This window comes from Aquarana catesbeiana, linkage group LG02 (assembly GCF_042186555.1).
Source record: "Aquarana catesbeiana isolate 2022-GZ linkage group LG02, ASM4218655v1, whole genome shotgun sequence".
Taxonomy (NCBI): Eukaryota; Metazoa; Chordata; class Amphibia; order Anura; family Ranidae; genus Aquarana; species Aquarana catesbeiana.
Window position 1 is genome coordinate 526,222,677 of NC_133325.1, and position 20,361 is coordinate 526,243,037.

Below are 20,361 nucleotides of genomic sequence, written 5' to 3' on the forward strand. Positions count from 1 at the left end.
GAGAAGGGCAGAGAGGGGAGGAAAAGAATGGCCTGGAGGAGTAGAGGTTGAATATATAGGCAAGAGAGAGCACTGGTGGGGGAATAAAGGGGAAAATTGAATGTGGTGAATAAATATTAGGAGACACAGGTGATGGATGTAGCCATGAGATTGGAGGGGGGGGTGGGGGAGAGAAGATAGAGTGATATGATATAGAAGTAAATGCACAAGAATGACATAGAATAGTGCATGAGTGCAGGAATAGGCATGTATGTTTTATGTGAAACGTTTTATTGAACAAAATGCACGAATGATATGTATAATGAGAATAATTTTGATTAAAAAAAAGGGTAGGCGGTGACGTAATCACGCTGGGACTAGGTGGAGCTGTGTATGCTGAGGATTGTATTGTGAAATGCCTGTTTTTTACTTCTGAAATGTGAGTGGATTTTCATATGGAAATAAATACTTTTTATTAGCGAATTTGCAGTATGGTTCTTTGCTCTTAACTCCTATATCAGGGGTATTGAATTAAAATTCATGGAGGTCCGATTAGTAAAATTCTCTTCCAGTCGAGGTCCGAATCCCAGTTTTGTGCAATGACTCAGATTCTTTATATCACAACCCAGGTGGGCAGGCACGACAGTTCATTCATTTAAATGCAGCCGCATGGAAATTGCATCGTGCATTTGTACCATGCAATTTCCATGTGTATGAAATTGCACCTTGTATTTCAGAGCGTTTAAGAGTCAATTCACGTATCACCCCCCCAAAGCATTGCCCCCTTTTCATATCACCCCCCACACAGTATTGCCTCCTTCACATATCACTCCCCACACAGAATTGCCCCTTCACATATCCCCCCACACAGTATAAATAGCCCCCTTCACATATCACCCCACACAGCATTGCCCCCTTCACATATCACCCCCACACAGCATTGCCCCTTCACATATCACCCCCACACAGTATTGCCCCTTCACATATCCCCCCCACACAGTATTGCCCCCTTCACATATCACCCCCACACAGTATCGCCCCTTCACATATCACCCCCACAACATTGCCCCCTTCATATATCACCGTCACACAGTATTGCCCCTTCACATATCACCCCCACACAGTATTGCCCCCTTCACATATCCCCCACACAGTATTGCCCCCTTCACATATCTCCCCACACAGTATTGCCCCCTGCACATATCTCCCCCACACAGTATTGCCCCCTTCACATATCCCCCCACAGCATTGCCCCCTTCATATATCCCACCCACAGCATTGCCCCCTTCATATATCCCACCCACAGCATTGCCCCCTTCGCCTATCCCCCCCACAGTTTTGCCCCTTCACATATTCCCCCCACAGCATTGCCCCCTTTACATATCCCCCACACAGCATTGCCCCCTTCACATATCACCCCCACAGCATTACCCCCTTCACACTATATTGAAGGAGAGAGTTGCACTTTTTTTGTTTTCAACCTGACTAACTATGTAACTATGTAACTATATGTATTCATTGAATTTTGTACAGGTGGTTGGATACATCGTGGTGAGAGCTGCCTCCTAAAGTATATAGAGTTGAGTAATAGGTGGTTTATACACAGGGATAGCGTGGAAAGTTTTTTCACATCTTGTATGTGAAAGTTTTTTTACATCTTGTATGTGAATGTTTGACCATTCTTCCAGAAGCACATTTGTGAGGTCAGGCACTCATGTTGGATGCGATGGTCTGGCTCGCAGCCTCCGCTCTAATTCATCCCAAAGGTGTTCTATCGGGTTGAGGTCAGGTCTCTGTGCAAGCCAGTTAAGTTCCTCCACCCCAAACTCGCACATCCATGTCTTTATGGACCACTGGTGCACAATCATGTTGGAACAGAAAGGGACCAACAGTGCCTGACCACACAAATGCGCTTCTGGAAGAATGGTCAAACATCCCCATAGACACACTCCTAAACCTTGTGGACAGCCTTCCCATAAGAATTTTTTGTTAAAAAAATTCACAATACATTGGCATTTAGCAATTATTTATACTATTTCTCAGAATGGAGTACATTTGCACTTTAAGCTTGACTGAACTCCCGCTGTTGCTAAAAGTACTTCTGCGGTCCTTCAGCTCCCAAACGTAACGCTCGCCGAACCAGCATGTCGCGAAGTCGGGGGGACAGTCAGCTGCTTTCAAGAGAATCAAACCATCGTACGTTTCTTGTTAGGTGTAAAATCAGGTCACGTAATACGGCATTATAGACATATTGCACATGGGAAATAGCAGGACTCCATAAGTAATAAAGCAACTCCAGATTTAAAAAACTAACAATAATTTCCCCTAGTGTCTGCAACAACAGAAAACATCCCCTCCCTCCCCACATTCCCCAGCATAGACTGGTGATGCATAATATCCCCCAACCCCCAACAAAAAGGAAAGCGAAAAACAGTAGTCTATGGAGGGCGTGGGCTCAGAGCAAGAGGTGTTACCTAAAAGGGCAACAGAGATGCTGGTTGAAATTGCATAGTCATTCTCCTAGGTGGTCCCAGGGGTACATAGCTTAGTTACTAGTCAAACCTTTGAACTTTATAACATTCATTTGTAACTCAGATAAGTATAACTTGCTGTAGGGGTAGCTCATGGCTATGGATTCAAGAACTAACCCAACAACCCATTCTTGTACCACAGAAGCAGGTTCCTGGTACCCAGAGCCCCAGCACTTGAGTCATAACCTGAGAAAATGCCAGGCTCCTGGCGACAGGTGCAGATCCGTGTGGCTCCAACATGGGATCTCCAGCTCCATTAGAGACTTAGTTACCCACAGAAAGCTACATCCAAGAAGCGGGAGATCCATAGACATCCTCCACGGGTACTTGGGTGAAAATGGATCACATTGTCTCCTACACGTGGGTGAGGAAAAAAGTGCGTCAGGATTCTAAGCAGTAAAATGTGTTTGGTAATAAGTGCTGTTTCTCTACTGGGTTTAGTCTTATAATGCCCCAACTCCATGTGCAATGATCAGGCCAAGTGGTAATGCATGGTTGACATGACCCCCATACCAACATTAAATCAAAATCCGGGGCAGGTATCCATGGAGGCCACTGCCAATCTAATCCTGACCCCCCAAGCAGAGTACAGTTAAGGGACCAAGCCCTTGCAGCACCGTGATCCGACGTAAAAAACCTGAAAAGGAGAGAGAAGGAAACCTGGGGTTCCAGTTTGTGCCTGGGGCTTATCAGAGCACAAAGCAGTTGGGCTCAACTATGGCTTTTGTGCAACTGGGATGGTGCATCCAAACATGTTTCACAGCATGTTCTACAGTTAACGGTGAGAGAAACAGAAAATGTAAGAACTGATTGACTGGAAATGGATGGATGGGCAGCCGACCCTTAACTGATAGGAGGCAGCGACTCTAGCCAGGCTGCAGCATCCCGTGGTGCAGTGAAAAACTTAACAGTCTCTCCGTCCTGGACCCTCAGCTTGGCGGGAAAAAGAACACTGTATTTAATGTTCCGCGCCCGCAGCCCAACTTTAATCTGATCAAAGGATCTGCATAGTTTTTGAGTCTCAAGGGAATAGTCAGGGAAGAACATCAGGTTGGCATTTTGATATTTTAACTCACCCGCCCTGCGAGCTGCCCTGAGGATCTCATTCCGATCCCTAAAGTTGAGCATCCGAAAAATCAGGGTGCGGGGGTTGGATCCAGGTGGTCCCTTAACAGGGGGGATCCAATGGGCACGCTCCAATGTAAAATATGATGAGAACTGAGTGGCTGGTAACAGGCCTCTCAGGAGCTCTTCCACGAACACCGTAGGATATTTCCCCTCCACACCTTCAGGCATGCCGATAATCTGGAGATTGTTCCTCCTGTTCCTATTTTCGGCATCATCGACCTTATATTCCAAGGCTCGGACCTTCGCCTGGAGAGTGCAGAGAGATGCTGTATGCTCCGTGACAGTGTCCTCCGTCTGCCCAACTCGCTGCTCCACCTCCGACACCCTCAAGCGGAGTTTGTCTAGGTCTTGGCGGATGAGATCGACATCTAGCTGCACAGCTTCAATTTTGTTGGTCAGGGTAGCAGGCCTGGCAGGTTGCAATCGCTGCCATAACCTCCTGAAAACCAAGCTGTGTCTCAGCCGTCTTTTCCTCCGTCTCCGTCTGTGACGCCATGTTGCTTGCACGCTTGGGGGAGACTGCCACGTGGGGAGCCGCTCTCAGGGCTGTATCCTCCACACACAGCGGAAAACTAAGCTTTTGCCCCCTGTGCCGTGTTCTGTAGGACATCTGGAGTGGGTCAGGGTAGTTTTTATATAAAAGTCAGTCAGGAGTGAGGATAAGTGTCGTGTAGCCAGCAGAGCTCTGGATCCTGCGTCCTCTCAGATCGCCATCTTGGACACGCCCCCATGCACTGCATTTTAGTGAGTTTTTAATGGGAAGTTACACAGACCTTTTCACAGCTATGCATGTGCAGAGGGGTGTTGCTAGGATTGTAAAAAACCTGGGGAACCTTTCCGCACACCAAGGGGATTAGTATTGTGGTGCTTTGCGGCGAACAGTAGGTGCGATTAATTTGCATTAAATGGGCCTAATTAGAATAAGAAGTGTGTATTGTGCAGGGGTGAAGAGCGCAAAATGAAGAGTGCAGGTGTCCAGGTTTTGTTACGTAATAGTGTAAATCCTCTCCCCCCCTTTTCAGCCCAAATCCTCTCCTCTCAGAAATCCCCCCCCCCCCAAGCAATAATCTTTCCTCTCAACATTAATCACCCCCCCAGCACATATTCTATCCCCTTCAAGCCCCCCTCTTCAGCACAAATCTTTCTCCCCAACTTGAATCCTCTTCTCAAAATCCCCACCTTCCAGAACTAATTCTGTCCCGCCAAATTCAACCACCCAGCACAACCCCTCCAAATCCCCCCAACACAAATCCGCCCTCAAATTTCCCCCAGCACAAATCTTCTTCCCCCAAATTTCCCTCCAGCACAATCTCCCACTCTACAACACAAATCCTTCCCCCCAGCACAAATCCTCTCCTCCCAGCCACCCAATTCCCTTCCCCCCCTCCCCAGCACAAATATTTCCCCCCGACACAAATCTTCTCCCACAAATCCCCTTCAGCGCTAACCCTTTTCCCCCCAAAAAACCTCATCTTAGGAGAAATTGAATAAGACAGAGAGGCTGCAATACCGCTCCAGTTGATATAATAGCTGTACTGAAGATCTGGTGCCGGTCCAGTCTGTGAACTGAAAGACTGTCAAAGTACAATATGTGCAAAAGAGGTGACCGCACTCCAATTTTCAAAAGTATAAATGCTTTAATTGTAAAAATCCACGCATAACATCATTGGGCCATGATACAACAGGACTATAGCAGCAAGGTTAACATGTTTCAAGAACCAAATCGCTTAATGATAACCTCAGAAGCACATGTGTAGATAACTCTTGTATACATGAATAACAGCTGAATGAATTTGTGCTTAAAGAGTCATTTTTTCATCTTTCCATCTATTAAATCTTCTGCCCTTGTTGTTTTAATTTTGGATAGTAAAAGATTTTTTTTTCTGCCAGTAAATATCTTATGCAGCCCACTTCCTGTTTCTTGTCTGGAAAAAAGCCTAGGTTTATGACATTATGCACAGCTCTCTCTCTCTCACTCTTGTGAGAGTTTGCCAGGAAGGGAGGGGGGTGAGTCATAAGAGGGCCAATGAGAGCTGCAGAGCTGGAAGTGTGCCTCTGTGTGTGTAAATCCAGGAAGTGAACAGGCAGCAGCTTCAGTTGCCCACAGTTAAAATGATTGCAGCCAGACTCAGTGGAGGGAGAATTCTGCAGCATATTTGGCAAGTACAGAATCACAGTATATATTAAATATTTATGCAAAGTGGTTGGAGGGAAGCTTCAGAATGGCAAAAATATTTTTATTACAAATTATGTGAACAGACACATCTAGTGTGTAAAGAAACACACAAAATAGAGCAAGATAAAACAGAAAAAGAGAAATGGCTACATATAGTAAATAAAAAAACAAAATGAGATTATAAAATTAAAGAATGTAGCAACATTCAAAGAAGTTTGTCCTACATAGCCAAACACTGGTTATGACAACAATAGGAGAAATTCAGAGATTCCTGTATAGGTCTCACCCACCCCAACCATACCAATCAAGGCAAAGAAAGACAACCAACCCTTGTATCACACAATACATATGTGCATGATATATGCGTATCAAATAATGATAAATCATGAACAAATAATGAAAAAATAGAAACCTACTGATATCAGCCTTATGCCTCGAAGAGATAATCGGATGATAGAAATCTCTTTCGGATAGATCACACGATAGTCTGTTCGTTAGTACACAGCTTTCGATAGCCAATCACAATAGTCCGTCCAACAAAATCCGAAGGGACAAACCCGAAAACTTTGCTCAGACGATAAACCAGCGAACAACAATCGTTTAATCAGTACAGTATGCGTCTACTTAAAATCGATAGACAAACACCACGCATGATCGGAAACCCGAAAATAACCTGGAAGGAGATGGGAGAACAATACGAACGAAAATAGACAAAAAGCGTAGCAGACACAGGGGTCACACGTATTTGACATAATTTCCAATACATAGCTAACAGGAAGAATTTCCAGAATAGTATGAAAAAAAATGTATATTTCTTAGATCTCTAAATGCATGTAACCAAAAAACATGTACTCCTAATATTACAAAACCAACAACATTTACTGTAGGTCTATTCACGATATGCACATATATCATATCACATGTGAGCAAAAACTGAAGATAAGGATTAATGAAAAATTGCCTAGTTAATGCAAATAACTAACATAATATGAATGCAGTAAGCATATGGTTAGGGGTAAACAGATTTAATCCCCCATGGCCCAATTATAACAGTCAAAGGACTGTACAGAATAATGTAATATGGAAACATGATTAATATTTTTAAATGTGATTAATATGATTAACCACTTAACCACAGCTCCTATAGATCTACGGCAGTGTCAGGGCTGGCTCAGCCTTTCCTTCTCTGAGTTGGTCGCTCAGCTGTCGGCAAATTGCCAGCTCTCATCTCTCTCCACAGTTAACCAGCTGTTGTGGATCTGCTCGTCAGTCCCACCTACTTAAAGATCTCCAGCTCACTTCATTCCTGCTTTCGCCTTGGTCACATCACAATAAACCATCTCCTGCATTCCTGTTTAAAGACTGGCTTTGCTACCTTCTGGCCTGGCTAATTACCCGATCTGGTTACTGAACTCTGGCTTGGCTGATTACTCGATCTGGTCATTGAACTCTGGCTTGGCTGACTACCCGATCCGGTTAATGGACTCTGGCTGTGCTTTGACTATGCTTAGTCTATTTATTTACCTTTTTATTTTTATTAATAAACAAGCGTGATTTTACTGTACTTCTGTCTCGGTTTGGTTCATGGTTTCTGACAGTAGGCAAAGGCCAATCCACTTGTTGCTAATATTTTTTCCAGATTGGATGAGCAAGATCACCGCATGGATCAGTTTGCCATGGCGTTACAAACGCTCCTGAGTCGCACGGCTCACCTGGAATCCCCCACTGTGGCTGCTCTGGTACAACCTGAGTTGCAGGTCGTTCCTGCTGCTGCACAAGTCTCTGTGCAGGCACCCACCTTGAGTATTACCTCTATAAGAGGTATGTCTGGTTCTGCCCCGCTTCCCCAGCGATTTGGGGGCAATCCAGTTCAATGCAGAGGGTTTCTCAACCAAGTTGAGATATACTTTGAGGTGCTGCCCCAGGTGTTTCTCACGGACAGCAGCTAAGTAGGGTTCATGATATCTTTGCTTTCTGAGAGAGCCTTGGCCTGGGCTAACCCTCTATGGGAGATGCAAAAACCTGTTGTCTTGAGTTACCCTGAGTTTGTGGTCTCCTTTAAAAGGGGTATTTGACATTCCTGCAAGCTCCGCTTCTGCTGCCAAGTGCCTCATGTCCATCAAACAGAGTACGAGAACTGTTGCCGCCATTGAGTTCCGTACTCTGGCAGCAGAGGTTGCTTGGAACAATGAGGCCCGTGGGGCTACTTTTTCTCATGGTCTCTCGGATTCCATCAAGGATGAGATAGCAGCCCGAGATATACTCACTGAGCTGGAAAGCTTGATCTTGTTTGCCATCCTCATTGACTCCAGACTCAGAGAAAGACTTTCTTTTATGGAGCGCTTGGGGAAGCCTCCTGTACGTTTGCCTCCGAGCTTTGCAGTCCCACCCGTGCCTCCCTCACCTCCCATGCCTCCTGGTACCAAGTTGGTCAGTGAAGATGAACCCATGCACTTGGGCTTCACGCGTCTCTCTGCAGATGAGAGAGCCTTTAGGAGGAGGGAGAGATTGTGCCTTTATTGTGGCCAGGCAGGTCACTTTTTGAAGTCTTGTCCTACCCGTTCTGGGAACACCCGAAACTTGAGGTCCTGTCATGGACAGACCTTAGGTGGCATTGTGTCGTCCCCAGTTATCCAGAAGGATAAGCCCCTGGTTTTGTTCACCCTTTCTTGGGCTAAGTTGTCTATTGAGACACAGGCTCTAATCGACTCTGGGGCTGTAGGCCTGTTCATTGATGCTGCCTTTGTATCAAAGCACTTAATTCCACTGCAGCTGCGTGACACTCCACTTGCCATTGAGGCTCTTGACGGGAGACTTCTACAGCCTGCCCATGTGACTCATGAGACGGTTCCGTTGTCCATGGCCGTAGGGGCTCTTCACCATGAGATAATCCAATTCCGAGTGATTTCCTCTCCTAAGTTTCCACTGGTTATTGGTTATCCTTGGTTACAGAGGCACAACCCCTCTTTTGATTGGCTCCGTGCTGAGGTCCTCTCCTGGTCACCACAATGCAGTGAAACATGCTTCCTGAAGGTAGCCAAGGTCCTGTGTACCTCTTCACTCTCCTCCTTGCCAGAAGAGTACCATGATTTTAGCAATGTCTTTGATAAAGGTCAAGCCGGTAGTTTGCCTCCGCATCGGCCGTATGATTGCGCAATTGACCTTCAACCTGGTGCCACTCCCCCTCGAGGCCGGGTTTACCCTTTGTCGGTCTTGGAGGATAAAGTCATGGAGGAGTATGTTGCAGACGCACTTTCTAGGGGTTTCATCCACAAATCCTCTTCTCCTGCTGGTGCTGGTTTCTTCTTTGTGAAGAAAAGCGGTGAACTGAGACCTTGTATTGATTGTAGGGGTCTCAATCCTTTTATGATTAAGAATGCCTACCCGATCCCGTTGATTACAGAGTTAATTGACCGCCCCAAGGGAGCAACGGTTTTCACTAAGCTTGATCTGAGAGGGGCTTACAATCTCGTGAGGATTAAGGTGGGCGACGAGTGGAAAACTGCATTTAATACCAGAACAAGCCATTATGAGTATCTCGTAATGCCTTTTGGCCTTTGTAACGCCCCGGCAGTTTTCCAGGAATTTATTAACGATGTCCTCCGAGATTTGTTGCAGTTATGTGTGGTGGTTTATCTTGATGATATCCTCATATTTTCCAAGTCCCTGGAGGGCCACCACGCAGATGTCTGTCGTGTGCTTACTTAAAGATCTCCAGCTCACTTCATTCCTGTCTTCGCCTTGGTCACATCACAAGAAACCATCTCCTGCGTTCCTGTTTAAAGACTGGCTTTGCTGACATCTCTTCTGGCTCCTTATCCTGCTTGCTGTTTCTCTACTTGGATCCCTGACTTCTGGCCTGGCTGATTACCCGATCTGGTTACTGAACTCTGGCTTGGCTGACTACCCGATCCGGTTACTGGACTCTGGCTATGCTTTGACTAAGCTTACTCTATTTACCTTTTTAACTTTTGTTAAAAACAAGTGTGATTTTACTGTACTTCTGTCTCAGTCTGCTTCATGGTTTCTGACAAGTACCTTTTATACAGCATTATTTAGGAAATATTTTCTTCATTTTTAACACCACTAAAATAGGGGCTAACTTAACTGTGTTTAACAGTATTTCAAGGAAAATTGTTGTATGGGAGGGTTAAACATCAAGAACAACAAAAAAATTGCGGCATATTCAGAGCAAGGAAAAAAGGGAAAGGAAAGAGAAAATATGCAAGTATCTGTATCATCTGATATCTACAGAAAAGGTCTAAAGCTAAGCATGTCATTCAGACCAGGGTATGATGTGGCTTGCAAATTATATACCCACTGGGTCTCTCTTTGCAAGACCCTTTGATCGAAGTTGCCCCCCCCCCCCAAGGATCCTCATAAATACGATCGGGGGCAGCAACTTTGAAAACAAAAGGTTCATTTTTTTGTTAAAACGCCACATGATGACCAATAGTCGTGTTAAGTAGGCCATTGGTGGCGTAATACATATAGTCCTTGATCCTTTTCCAAAGGGGTCTAATCGTTTTGCCAATGTAGAAGGCTCCACATCAGCAAAAGATAATGTAAATAACCCCATTGGTCTGACATGATATATGATGCCACAAAGTGTGAGTCCGACCATTTGGGAGGGCAATGGAAGGCCCTTCTAGGAGCAAATGGCAAAAGTCACAATCACCACATTGGAATATACCGGGTTGATCCCTTTGTTCACTTTGCAGTTTTAGATATCGGCTTCGCACCAGACGATCTCTAATTGATCTGGAACGGTCTCCCTTCTGCTGTTTGTATAGGTTCCAATTGTGGCCATGAAATGGTATCTCCCATCGAGAGATGCCTCCTACGATATGCGCTTGCGCCCTGGTCGGATTTGAAGTGCGGCTCTGTCCTGCGCATGTGTGGGCACTATTCGATGGGGGGCACTTCTCGACAGAACACCAGCAGCACTCATGCAGCCCCAGACCATGACACTCCCACCACCATTCTTGACTGTAGGCAAGACACACTTGTCTTTGTACTCCTCACCTGGTTGCCGCCACACACGCTTGACATTATCTGAATCAAATAAGTTTATCTTGGACTCATCAGATCACAGGACATAGTTCAAGTAATCCATGTCCTTAGTCAGCTTGTCTCCAACAAACTGTTTGCGGGCTTTCTTGTGCATCATCTTTAGAAGAGGCTTACTTCTGGGGCGACAGCCATGCAGACCAATTTGATGCAGTGTGTGGCGTATGGTCTGAGCAATGACAGGCTGACCCCCCACCCCTTCAACCTCTGCAGAAATGCTGGCAGCACTCATACATCTATTTCCCAAAGACAACCTCTGGATATGATGCTGAGCACGTGCACTCAACTTCTTTGGTCAACCATGTTGAACTTTCAGTGACCAGTTTGAGAGAATGAGAGCGATAACACCAAATTTAACACACCTGCTCCCCATTCACACCTGAGACCTTGTAACACTAATGAGTCATATGACGGGGCATGATGGGACTGTGCTGTCATAAGGGGCGTGGTCACCCGGTGACATCACACGGTGACCACACCCCATGCCTATATAAGTCGGTGCACACCTCGCAGACGGCATTACAGCGGGAGAGAGTGTCGTGTCAACATCGGAAGAAGAGAAGAGGGAACAGGACGACGGAGAAGACCGGGCCACCGCTAGCAAAAGAGCTGGAAGAAGATAGCAGGGGGGTCCGGCAGAAGATACCGGAGAGCAGGAAAAGAACTGGACAGCGACAGAAGAACCGGACAGAAGGAGAAGACTGGGCCACCGCTAGCAAAAGAGCTGGAAGAAGATAGCGGGGGAGTCCGGCAGAAGATACCTGGAGAAGAGGCCGGAGAGCAGGAGGAGAACCGGACATCGGGAGAAGAGGCCGGACAGCGCGGAAGAGACCCCCAAAGTCGCAAGAAGACCCCCGGAGCTGCCTAATAAATTACTTTGAAAACCTGTCTAGTGTGTTTTTTTTCTTGACATTTTTTCCCCCCAGGTGAATGGGTAGGGGTATGCGGCCTGGTACGGTTCGGGGGGGGGGGGGCGCTCGCTCGTCCCCACCCCCTTTCCTGACTGGTCGGGCTGCATGCTCGGATAAGGGTCTGGTATGGATTTTTCGGCGTAGGGGGTTCCCCTTAAAATCCATACCAGACCGAAGGGCCTGGTATACCCCTGGAGGGGGAACCCATGCCGGTGTTTTATGTAAAATTTGGCGTGGAGTTCCCCCTCAAGATTCATACCAAACAGTGCCTGGCATTGGCAGGGATCCAAGTCGGATCCCCGTGCTTGTCGCTCATTGGGAAAGGAAAAAAAAAAGCCCTTACTGGAGTGAATGAAGCCGCTTCTTTAGAGCATTTTTCAGGCGCTATTTTTAGCACTGTAGCGCCTAAAAACACCCCAGTGTGAAAGGGGCCTAAAAAAAGTCCTGCTAACAGCATCTTTGGAGCGGTGCATAAACCGCTCCTGCCCATTGAAATCAATGGGACAGCGCAACTATACCGCTGGCAAAACGCAGCTGCGGCACCGTTTTGCGGGCAGATTTAGCCCCTTTTCGGCCGCTAGCGGGGGTTAAAACCGCTGGCGGACGAATACAGCCGGTAAAGCAGCGCAAAAAATAGCGCCATTTTACCGCTGCCACCCGCACCACCCCAGTGCGAAAGGGGCCTAAGGCCCCTTTCACACGGACAGACCGTTCCGACCTGAACGGACACTCCATAGACATCTATGGAGGGTCAGATGTCAGTGGTGACATGTCCGCTGACATCCGACCCACTCCAATCCGAAAAAGTGTAACAGAGGCAAAACCTATTTTTCCATCCGTCTCTACTCTACGGTCCGTCATCATTCCTTCCCCCATAGAGGAGAGCAGCACTCTGACAGGTCCATCCCTGCACAGTGTGCAGAGACAGACCTGTCATCTGCCTGCTCAGCGGGGATTGACGCAGCGATCCCCCCGCTGAGCAGAGCGGGCTCCGTACACGGACACGTCCGTGTGACAGAACCCTAAGGCCAACGCCCTTTACTAAAATCCACGGGAAAGTTTGTACAAAGTACCATCGTGTGTATGAGGCTTAAACACCAGAAATTCAAGTTTTCTAATCTTTAAAGGTTACCTTACACTCGCCAATCAGATCTTCCATAAATTAGATTCAGTGCAAGAGCCTGTTTGATTTTCTACAATTATAAGTAATTTTTACAGTGCATCTTCCTATTACCGCTTTAGCCTAATGCTCTTTCCACTATTTCAACCCCAAAGTTGCATGATTTACATTGTGCTTTTTCGGCTTGTTTTCCACTATTGCGACTTGTCATGCCACTAGGGAACGTTCATATGTGTGCAACTTCAAGTCGCAGCAACTTCAAAGTAGTCCCTGCACTACTTTGGTCCCACTTTGATGCGACTTGAGGTCCATAGACTTCAAAAATACACAGGCATTTCTTCAAGTTTTGGCAAAAAGTTACGGGCAACTCGCGGCAAAAAACACACAACTTTGGGCTTGCAATAGTGGAAACAGAGCCTTAATGTCATGTCATGCGACTAGTTCAAAACATCTGAGAAAAAGTTGCACTGAAGTTGGAACAAAGTAGTGCATGAACTTTTTTTGGAGTTGCACCAATTAGAATGGGGGAACATTGAAATACATGTGTTTTGACTTGTGCTGCAGCTTCACATGTGTCAAGTTGCACAACAACTCGCAGTAGTGGAAAGAGAGCCTAAGGTCACTTGGGACTGAAAAGTTCATCACAAGTTGTACCCCATGATTTACAATGAGTACTGTTCATATGTGTGCGACTTGCCTACGCACATGCCGTATACACAGCGGGCACACATCTTTATTACAGAAATCCATATTTGGCATGGAAATTAACCATTTGCTTACTGGGCACTTAAACCCCCCTGCTGTCCAGACCAATTTTCAGCGCTGATGCACTTTGAATGACAATTGCGCAGTCTTACTTAGACAAATGTTTTTTTTTTTTTTTTTTTTTAATTTTACCACAAATAGAACATTCTTTTGGTGGTATTTGATCACCTCTGTGTTTTTTTTTCTTTGGTTCAAAAAAAAGAAATGACAGATTTTTATAAATAATTTTGTATATTTTTGAATATTTTGATATTAAATTTTGCAAACAGGTGATTTTTCTCCTTCATTGATGTATGCTGATGAGGCGGCACTGATTGGTTACACTGATAGGCAGCACTGCTTGGGACCACTGGTGGGCATTGATAGGTGGCACTGGCAGGTGGTACTGGTGGGCACAGATGAGGCAGAATTGCCTCTTCGGGACCAATGTCCCTTGCACCTAAGCCAGTGATCAGCTTTTATTTTTATCCTCATGTTGTCAGCGTGAGGAGAAAAAATAAACAATTATCAAGCTTTAGTTTACATCATGTGATCAGCTGTCATTGGCTGACAGCTAATTGCGTGGTAAGGGGCCGGGATCGGCCCTTACTTCGATCTGTGATCACCCGAGTCTCAGTGACTCGCAGGGAGCTCACGGGGAGCCTGTTCTATGACAGCCTCCAGAAATTCAGGTCCACACTGTGGCCGTCGTTTGGCTATAGCACAGACACCAAGTGGTTAATAGAAAAACAGATACAGATTTATAGGACTGGCCAAAAATAATGTTTAGAGTCAAAGGCAACTGATGACTTTATATTAAAGGTCTAAATGGACCATTAACATGCATCACAATTGAACTTAGGAATGTGTCTTTGCAAAGTTAAACTAATTAAAATCCTTTCTTAGTTTTGCTTGGGGATAGACTGCAGAGGGATTAGAAGTTTTGTCAGATGTCTACACCCCTGATAGGGTGAAGACAACTCCCAAATTTTGCCAGTTTCTCATTCAAAATGATTCACTTCCTGTCACATAGCCAAACAGGAAGTGAGGATAAAACCCTACCAATGTATGTCCTTGGGGACACACAGGTCAATTTAAATAGTTTCCCCATTCGGGAAATTGCACTCTAGCATTTTGCCATGTACATCCCAAATTATTATGTATCTTGGGGTTTATTTAATAAAAGGTAAATCCACTTTGCACTACAAGTGCACTTGGAAGTGCAGTTGCTGGAAATCCGAGGGGGACATGCAAGGAAAAGAAAAAAATAGCATCTTTGCCTCTATATGATTGGATGATAAAATCACCAGTGCTTCCCCTCTGATTTTCATTTTCCCTTGTATTGCAGAAAGGATTTGCCTTTAACAAACCCCAAAATACATAATAATTTGGGGTGTACACAACAAAGTGCTAGAGTGCAAGTTGCATAATGGGGACACTAGTTAGATTGACCTGTGTGTCCCCAATGAAAAATATTGTTAGGGTTTTACTCTCACTTCCTGTTTAGCTATGTGACAGGAAGCAAAGCCAATTTTAAGAAAAGGGACACAAAGCCCCCCCCCCCCCCCCAAAAAAAAATGTTTTTCTTGATTTCCCTTAAATGTCCAGAATTAGAACAGTATTGTCTTCAGCTTGATTTTCGTTCAGTGCTTCTCAACCCTGTCCTCAAGTACCCCCCAACAGGCCATGTGTGCAGGTTTTCCTTCATCTTGCACAGGTGCTTTAAATCAAAGTCAATGGCTTTGTATTTTGGTGCTACCATGAAGGCACCAGGAAAAAAATAAAAAAAATGAGATTTGTCTAAGACATGCCGATCAGCCTAGTTAAGCTGCAGCTGGGAAATCCGTTGCATGAAAAGAACACACATAAAAAATTTGAAACAATTTTATTGGTCCAAAAAAAAACAGGACTTGGAAAAGAAGCAAGGAAAGGAAAATACACACATGTATGTTAATTTGAGACACTGACAGAATATGTTTGAGGTTTGTCCCTTTTGCAGTGTAAATTAACAGGAGTTAAAAGGAGTGCACCCACAAATGGACATCTATTAAGGCTTAAAACAACATTAGGCACAACATCTTGAGAAATAATTTTAAAAATAATGCAGCACAGACAGTTAAATCAAAGTGAACTTAAAAACAACAAACATTGCCAACATAAAAAAGATTTCATGGTAAAATAACCACCACCCAAAAAAATACAACAAACCAAAGTAATAAATTGCATAAAACACAAATGTTTTGCAACAACATAACAAACTACTAAGAGAAAATACATGTGTTAGAAACACACATATCTCTTGGCTCTTTTCAGGGCAAAGTAAAGAATGCTATCTGCAAGCTTTATATAACATAGGTTTGTGTGTTAATGAGGCAATTGCAAACACATGGACAGTCCATGAAACACACAAAATGCAAGTTCACCCAATGTAGAGAGAACTTCACAGTGGAACCCACAAACACACCCTGAGCATGCCCAGAAACATCCAAGTGCTGTTCACACACAAAAAACACCACAAAAAGAAACCAAAGTCCCTGAGCATGCCCAGAACAACCCAAATGCAGCTAGCACAAAATAAGCCACCCCCTGTCCAAAATTAAGCACATCATCCAGCATGCACCAAAATTACAGATGGGACAAAACACCCCCCCAGTCCAGGGGGGCAACTAAAGAGCCTAACATGTGCAAAAGTTATACAACAAATACCATTGCAGTCTAAGGGAACTGACTTAGTAATTTTACTAGTCCCCACTTGGCTGGCTTATCTTCCAGTTATTGGCCTTAAAATGGGTATGAGGGCCCAGGTCCCACCCTAAGGGACATATATCAATGTCACCAATTGGGCAACCCCAAAAACGAAACAAGGAGAAATGCCTTTAAATATGCCAAATTGCTTAAGGGCTAGTTCACACCAATGCAGTCCAGTGCATATTTTATGCATCAAAAATGCTTGGAAAGTCGGTTATATGGTTTTCAATGGCATAGTTCACACCAGTGCTTGCAGTTCCAGTGCGTTCCAGTTCCAGAAAAAAAAGTAGAACATGCTGCATTTTTTCTGAACTGGACTGTACTGGAAAGCTGTAAAACGCACTGGAACAAACTTGTCCTTATTTAAGGTTAAGAAAAAAGAGGGGGAAAAAAAAAGCACTGGACTGCATCAAAAACACACCAAAAATGCATAAAAAACGCACTGGAACGCATCAAAAACGCACCTACATGCACCAAAAAATGCACTGCAACACACTTGTCCTTATTTAAGGTTAAGAAAAAAGAGGGGGTAAAAAAGCACTGGGCTGCATAAAAAAACGCACCAAAAACGCACTGAAACGCATCAAAAACGTGCATGCAGAAAAGCACCTGGAACGCGTCCGGACTGCGTTTCTATGGTGTGAACTGGCCCTAAGGGTCAGATCACACCATAGAAACACAGTCCAGATGCAGTTCCAGTGCGTTCCAGTTCCAGAAAAAAAGTAGAACATGCTGCATTTTTTTCTGCACTGGACTGTACTGGAAAGCTGTAAAACGCAAAAAAACGCACTGGAACGCACTTGTCCTTATTTAAGGTTAAGAAAAAAGGGGGGGTAAAAAGCACTGGACTGCATCAAAAACAGACCAAAACGCATTGTAAATGCACTAGAACGCATAAAAAAACGCACCTACATGCACCAAAAAATGCACTGCAACACACTTGTCCTTATTTAAGGTTAAGAAAAAAGAGGGGGTAAAAAAGCACTGGACTGCATCAAAAACGTGCATGCAGAAAAGCACCTGGAATGCGTCCGGACTACGTTTCTATGGTGTGATCTGGCCCTAGGCAGTATTACTATACTTCCTCACATCACCCCACATCACACCCATAATATTGGCACTTCCAGCTTGTTTAAATTTTAAGTTAAAAATGCCGTGCGCTATGTCTATAGTGGCGTACGGATCGCCTCCTCCCGTGTGGCGGGAAGAGAATAGTAAATGGGGGATTGCACTGTGTTACCGGCGCATATGTTTTGTAAATACGAAAATGTCATTTGCGCATCGGAGTGCGCCGCAACTCATGGCGCAAATGCTTCGTAGATCAGCCCCTATATATATAATATGAAACAACAATGCATACAATCAGAAACTTACAAAATATATTTTAGTCTAAAGAGATAGATTAAAACGTTAAAGTATGTTTCATTGTGTATATAAACTCCAATCTCTCTTTATTTAGTATGATTATTTAGGAGACAGACGCCCTCTGCCTGCAGGAGCATACTCTTACAGCTACCCAACTTCCCCACCTCTGCATGACAAAATGGTAAGTTGCTAGATTGCAGGAGGAAAGCATGTAGATACAATTTGTTAGATGTCTAAGCTGTGTATTGTGCTATTATAATTTCACTGTTTCTGTGTAACACTGTAACCCTCCATTGTGCTGTTCCTGTCAGTTATATGTGGAGTTTGTGCTGAAATTGGGATTGATTTACTAAAAGGATAAAGGCTGCTGACCCTAGACAGTGCCAGGCTGAAGGGAAAGGGTGGACACCTTGAGTACGTCAGCAAGAGGGTCACAAAAAGGACAAGAACTGATCCCGCTGTTCAAAGGTCATGTGGGGTGCCCTTTAGCTTGGGTGCTAAAGGCCACTCTTTTTAAATTAAAAAAAAAACAGGATATTCCCTGAATACCCACTATTGGGTATATAAAGTAAACAGATCTTTACCTTATTCAAAGTTAACATACACTTTCCTTAGTGAATGGCTTCTACTCCTTTAGCAAATCAACCCCCGTATCTCATGTTTGCATTATTATTATCATCATCATCATAGATTACATTACGTCAGCAAGAGGGTCACAAAAAGGACAAGAACTGATCCCGCTGTTCAAAGGTCATGTGGGGTGCCCTTTAGCTTGGATGCTAAAGGCCACTCTTTTTAAATTAAAAAAAAAAACAGGATATTCCCTGAATTCCCACTATTGGGTATATAAAGTAAACAGATCTTTACCTTATTCAAAGTTAACATACACTTTCCTTAGTGAATGGCTTCTACTCCTTTAGCAAATCAACCCCCATATCTTATGTTTGCATTATTATTATCATCATCATCATCATCATAGATTACATTATAGGCTGTATATTAGGCTCATTGATGCTGCATCTGTAGTATTGAATAGTCAAACTAAACCTGTTCATTACTGGAATTTATTTAGCGCTGACATCTTATACAGCGCTTTACATACTTGTACATCCACATCAGTCTCTTCCCTGAAGAAGCTTATGGTCCTCAGGGAAATGTTCTCACATTTACTGATAGTTATCATTGTGTTAATATTTTTGTATTGTAAACTTTTATGGTTTATAAAGTTGAAAAAAAGAAACAGGTCCATTCAGTTCAACCTATGTGTGTGTGATTTTATTTGCCCAACATTTTATTTACCTATCTAATTTATCTATCAGTTGCCATAGCCCTGTATATGCTGCTTACTGAGGAAGACATCTATAAGTTGTCAACACTCCCAGCTAGTGCTTCCTGTCCCACTCCCAGAACAAAATTGAGTTGGGCTGAGTATTACTCAGCGATTCACAGAAAGCTTTGTATTTTTCTGAATAAATACAAAGCTTCCTCTAAAGCTGAGGTAGAGATTGACTTCATCTGCCCGCGTCTTTACATCAGCCAATCATAGGAAGCTTTGTATTTCTTCAGGAAATACAAAGTGTCCTGTGAAAAGCTGAGCAATACTAAGCCCAATTCAATTTTGTCCCGGGAGCAGGATAGGAAGTCCCTGTCCAGCTGCCAGAACACAGAGCTGTCTACTGCATGTAGCTGAGTATACATACACAGTTCATACAGTGTAACAGCCGCTGCGTCAGTTAATGAAGGAAATAGCTTGTTTGAACTAGATTATGTCCAAACAAACTATTTAAACTTCACTAAAACATGACGTTTGGCTTCAACTTAACCACTTCCTTACCGGGCCTATTATGGCACTCCTCTCCTACATGTAGAAATCATAATTTTTTCGCTAGAAAATTACTAGGAACCCACAAACTATTATATATGTTTTTTTAGCAGACGCCGTAGGGAATAAAATAACTAAAAATAAAAATAAACGTAAAAATCGTATAAATTTATCAATAAATTGATTAAATCCAGCCTTTTGCGCAAATCAATCATAAATTGTGAAAGAAAATTCAGTCTGTTGTGTTAGTGACATATAAAAAAAACAGTCCAAAATGATTTGTGCAAATTCCTCTGTAAACAGCATAAGGTGATGTTCGTGCTCCCCATTCAGTTCCCCACTCACCAGATTTTCATACCCCTGCAGGGGTGAATCGCATAAAGCGAGGATTTAGCTGGGGCTGTCTCCTCCTTATTAGATCCAACCATAAGGTGTCCTGGACTTATGTTCCTGCTATGGATGAGCGGTGGTGAATGTAGCTGACAGTTCCTGGATGGTCGTCTTCTTGGTAGCACTTCAGGCCCATGGGGTATCCTCGTATGAATGGAAGAGATGGGTACTAATAGTGAAGTTCTGTAAAAAGTATCCATATTTATTGTATGAAGTAAAACAAAGCATTAAAATACAGTCAGTGCAATAAAACTGGTTGACGGAACAATGTTCCCAGTAGCAGAGTACAAAAACATTCCTTGTTTCAGTATGCATTCCACGTGACGTGGGTGTGTACTAGGCTCCTTGATTTCTTCCACCACACTGATATGACTGAT

General features: G+C 44.1%; 1 protein-coding gene across 5 annotated transcripts in view; it reads left to right on the top strand.

The window, feature by feature from the left end:
* Positions 1–20,361, top strand: part of PLEKHA6 (pleckstrin homology domain containing A6) — a 1,624,617-nt gene that overhangs the window by 567,753 nt on the left and 1,036,503 nt on the right. For all 5 annotated transcript variants that reach the window (XM_073615840.1, XM_073615839.1, XM_073615838.1 and 2 more), the window contains one exon: positions 17,867–17,953. In XM_073615840.1, coding sequence (XP_073471941.1) covers positions 17,867–17,953 — 87 coding nt within the window. The remainder of the gene's footprint in view (positions 1–17,866; positions 17,954–20,361) is intronic.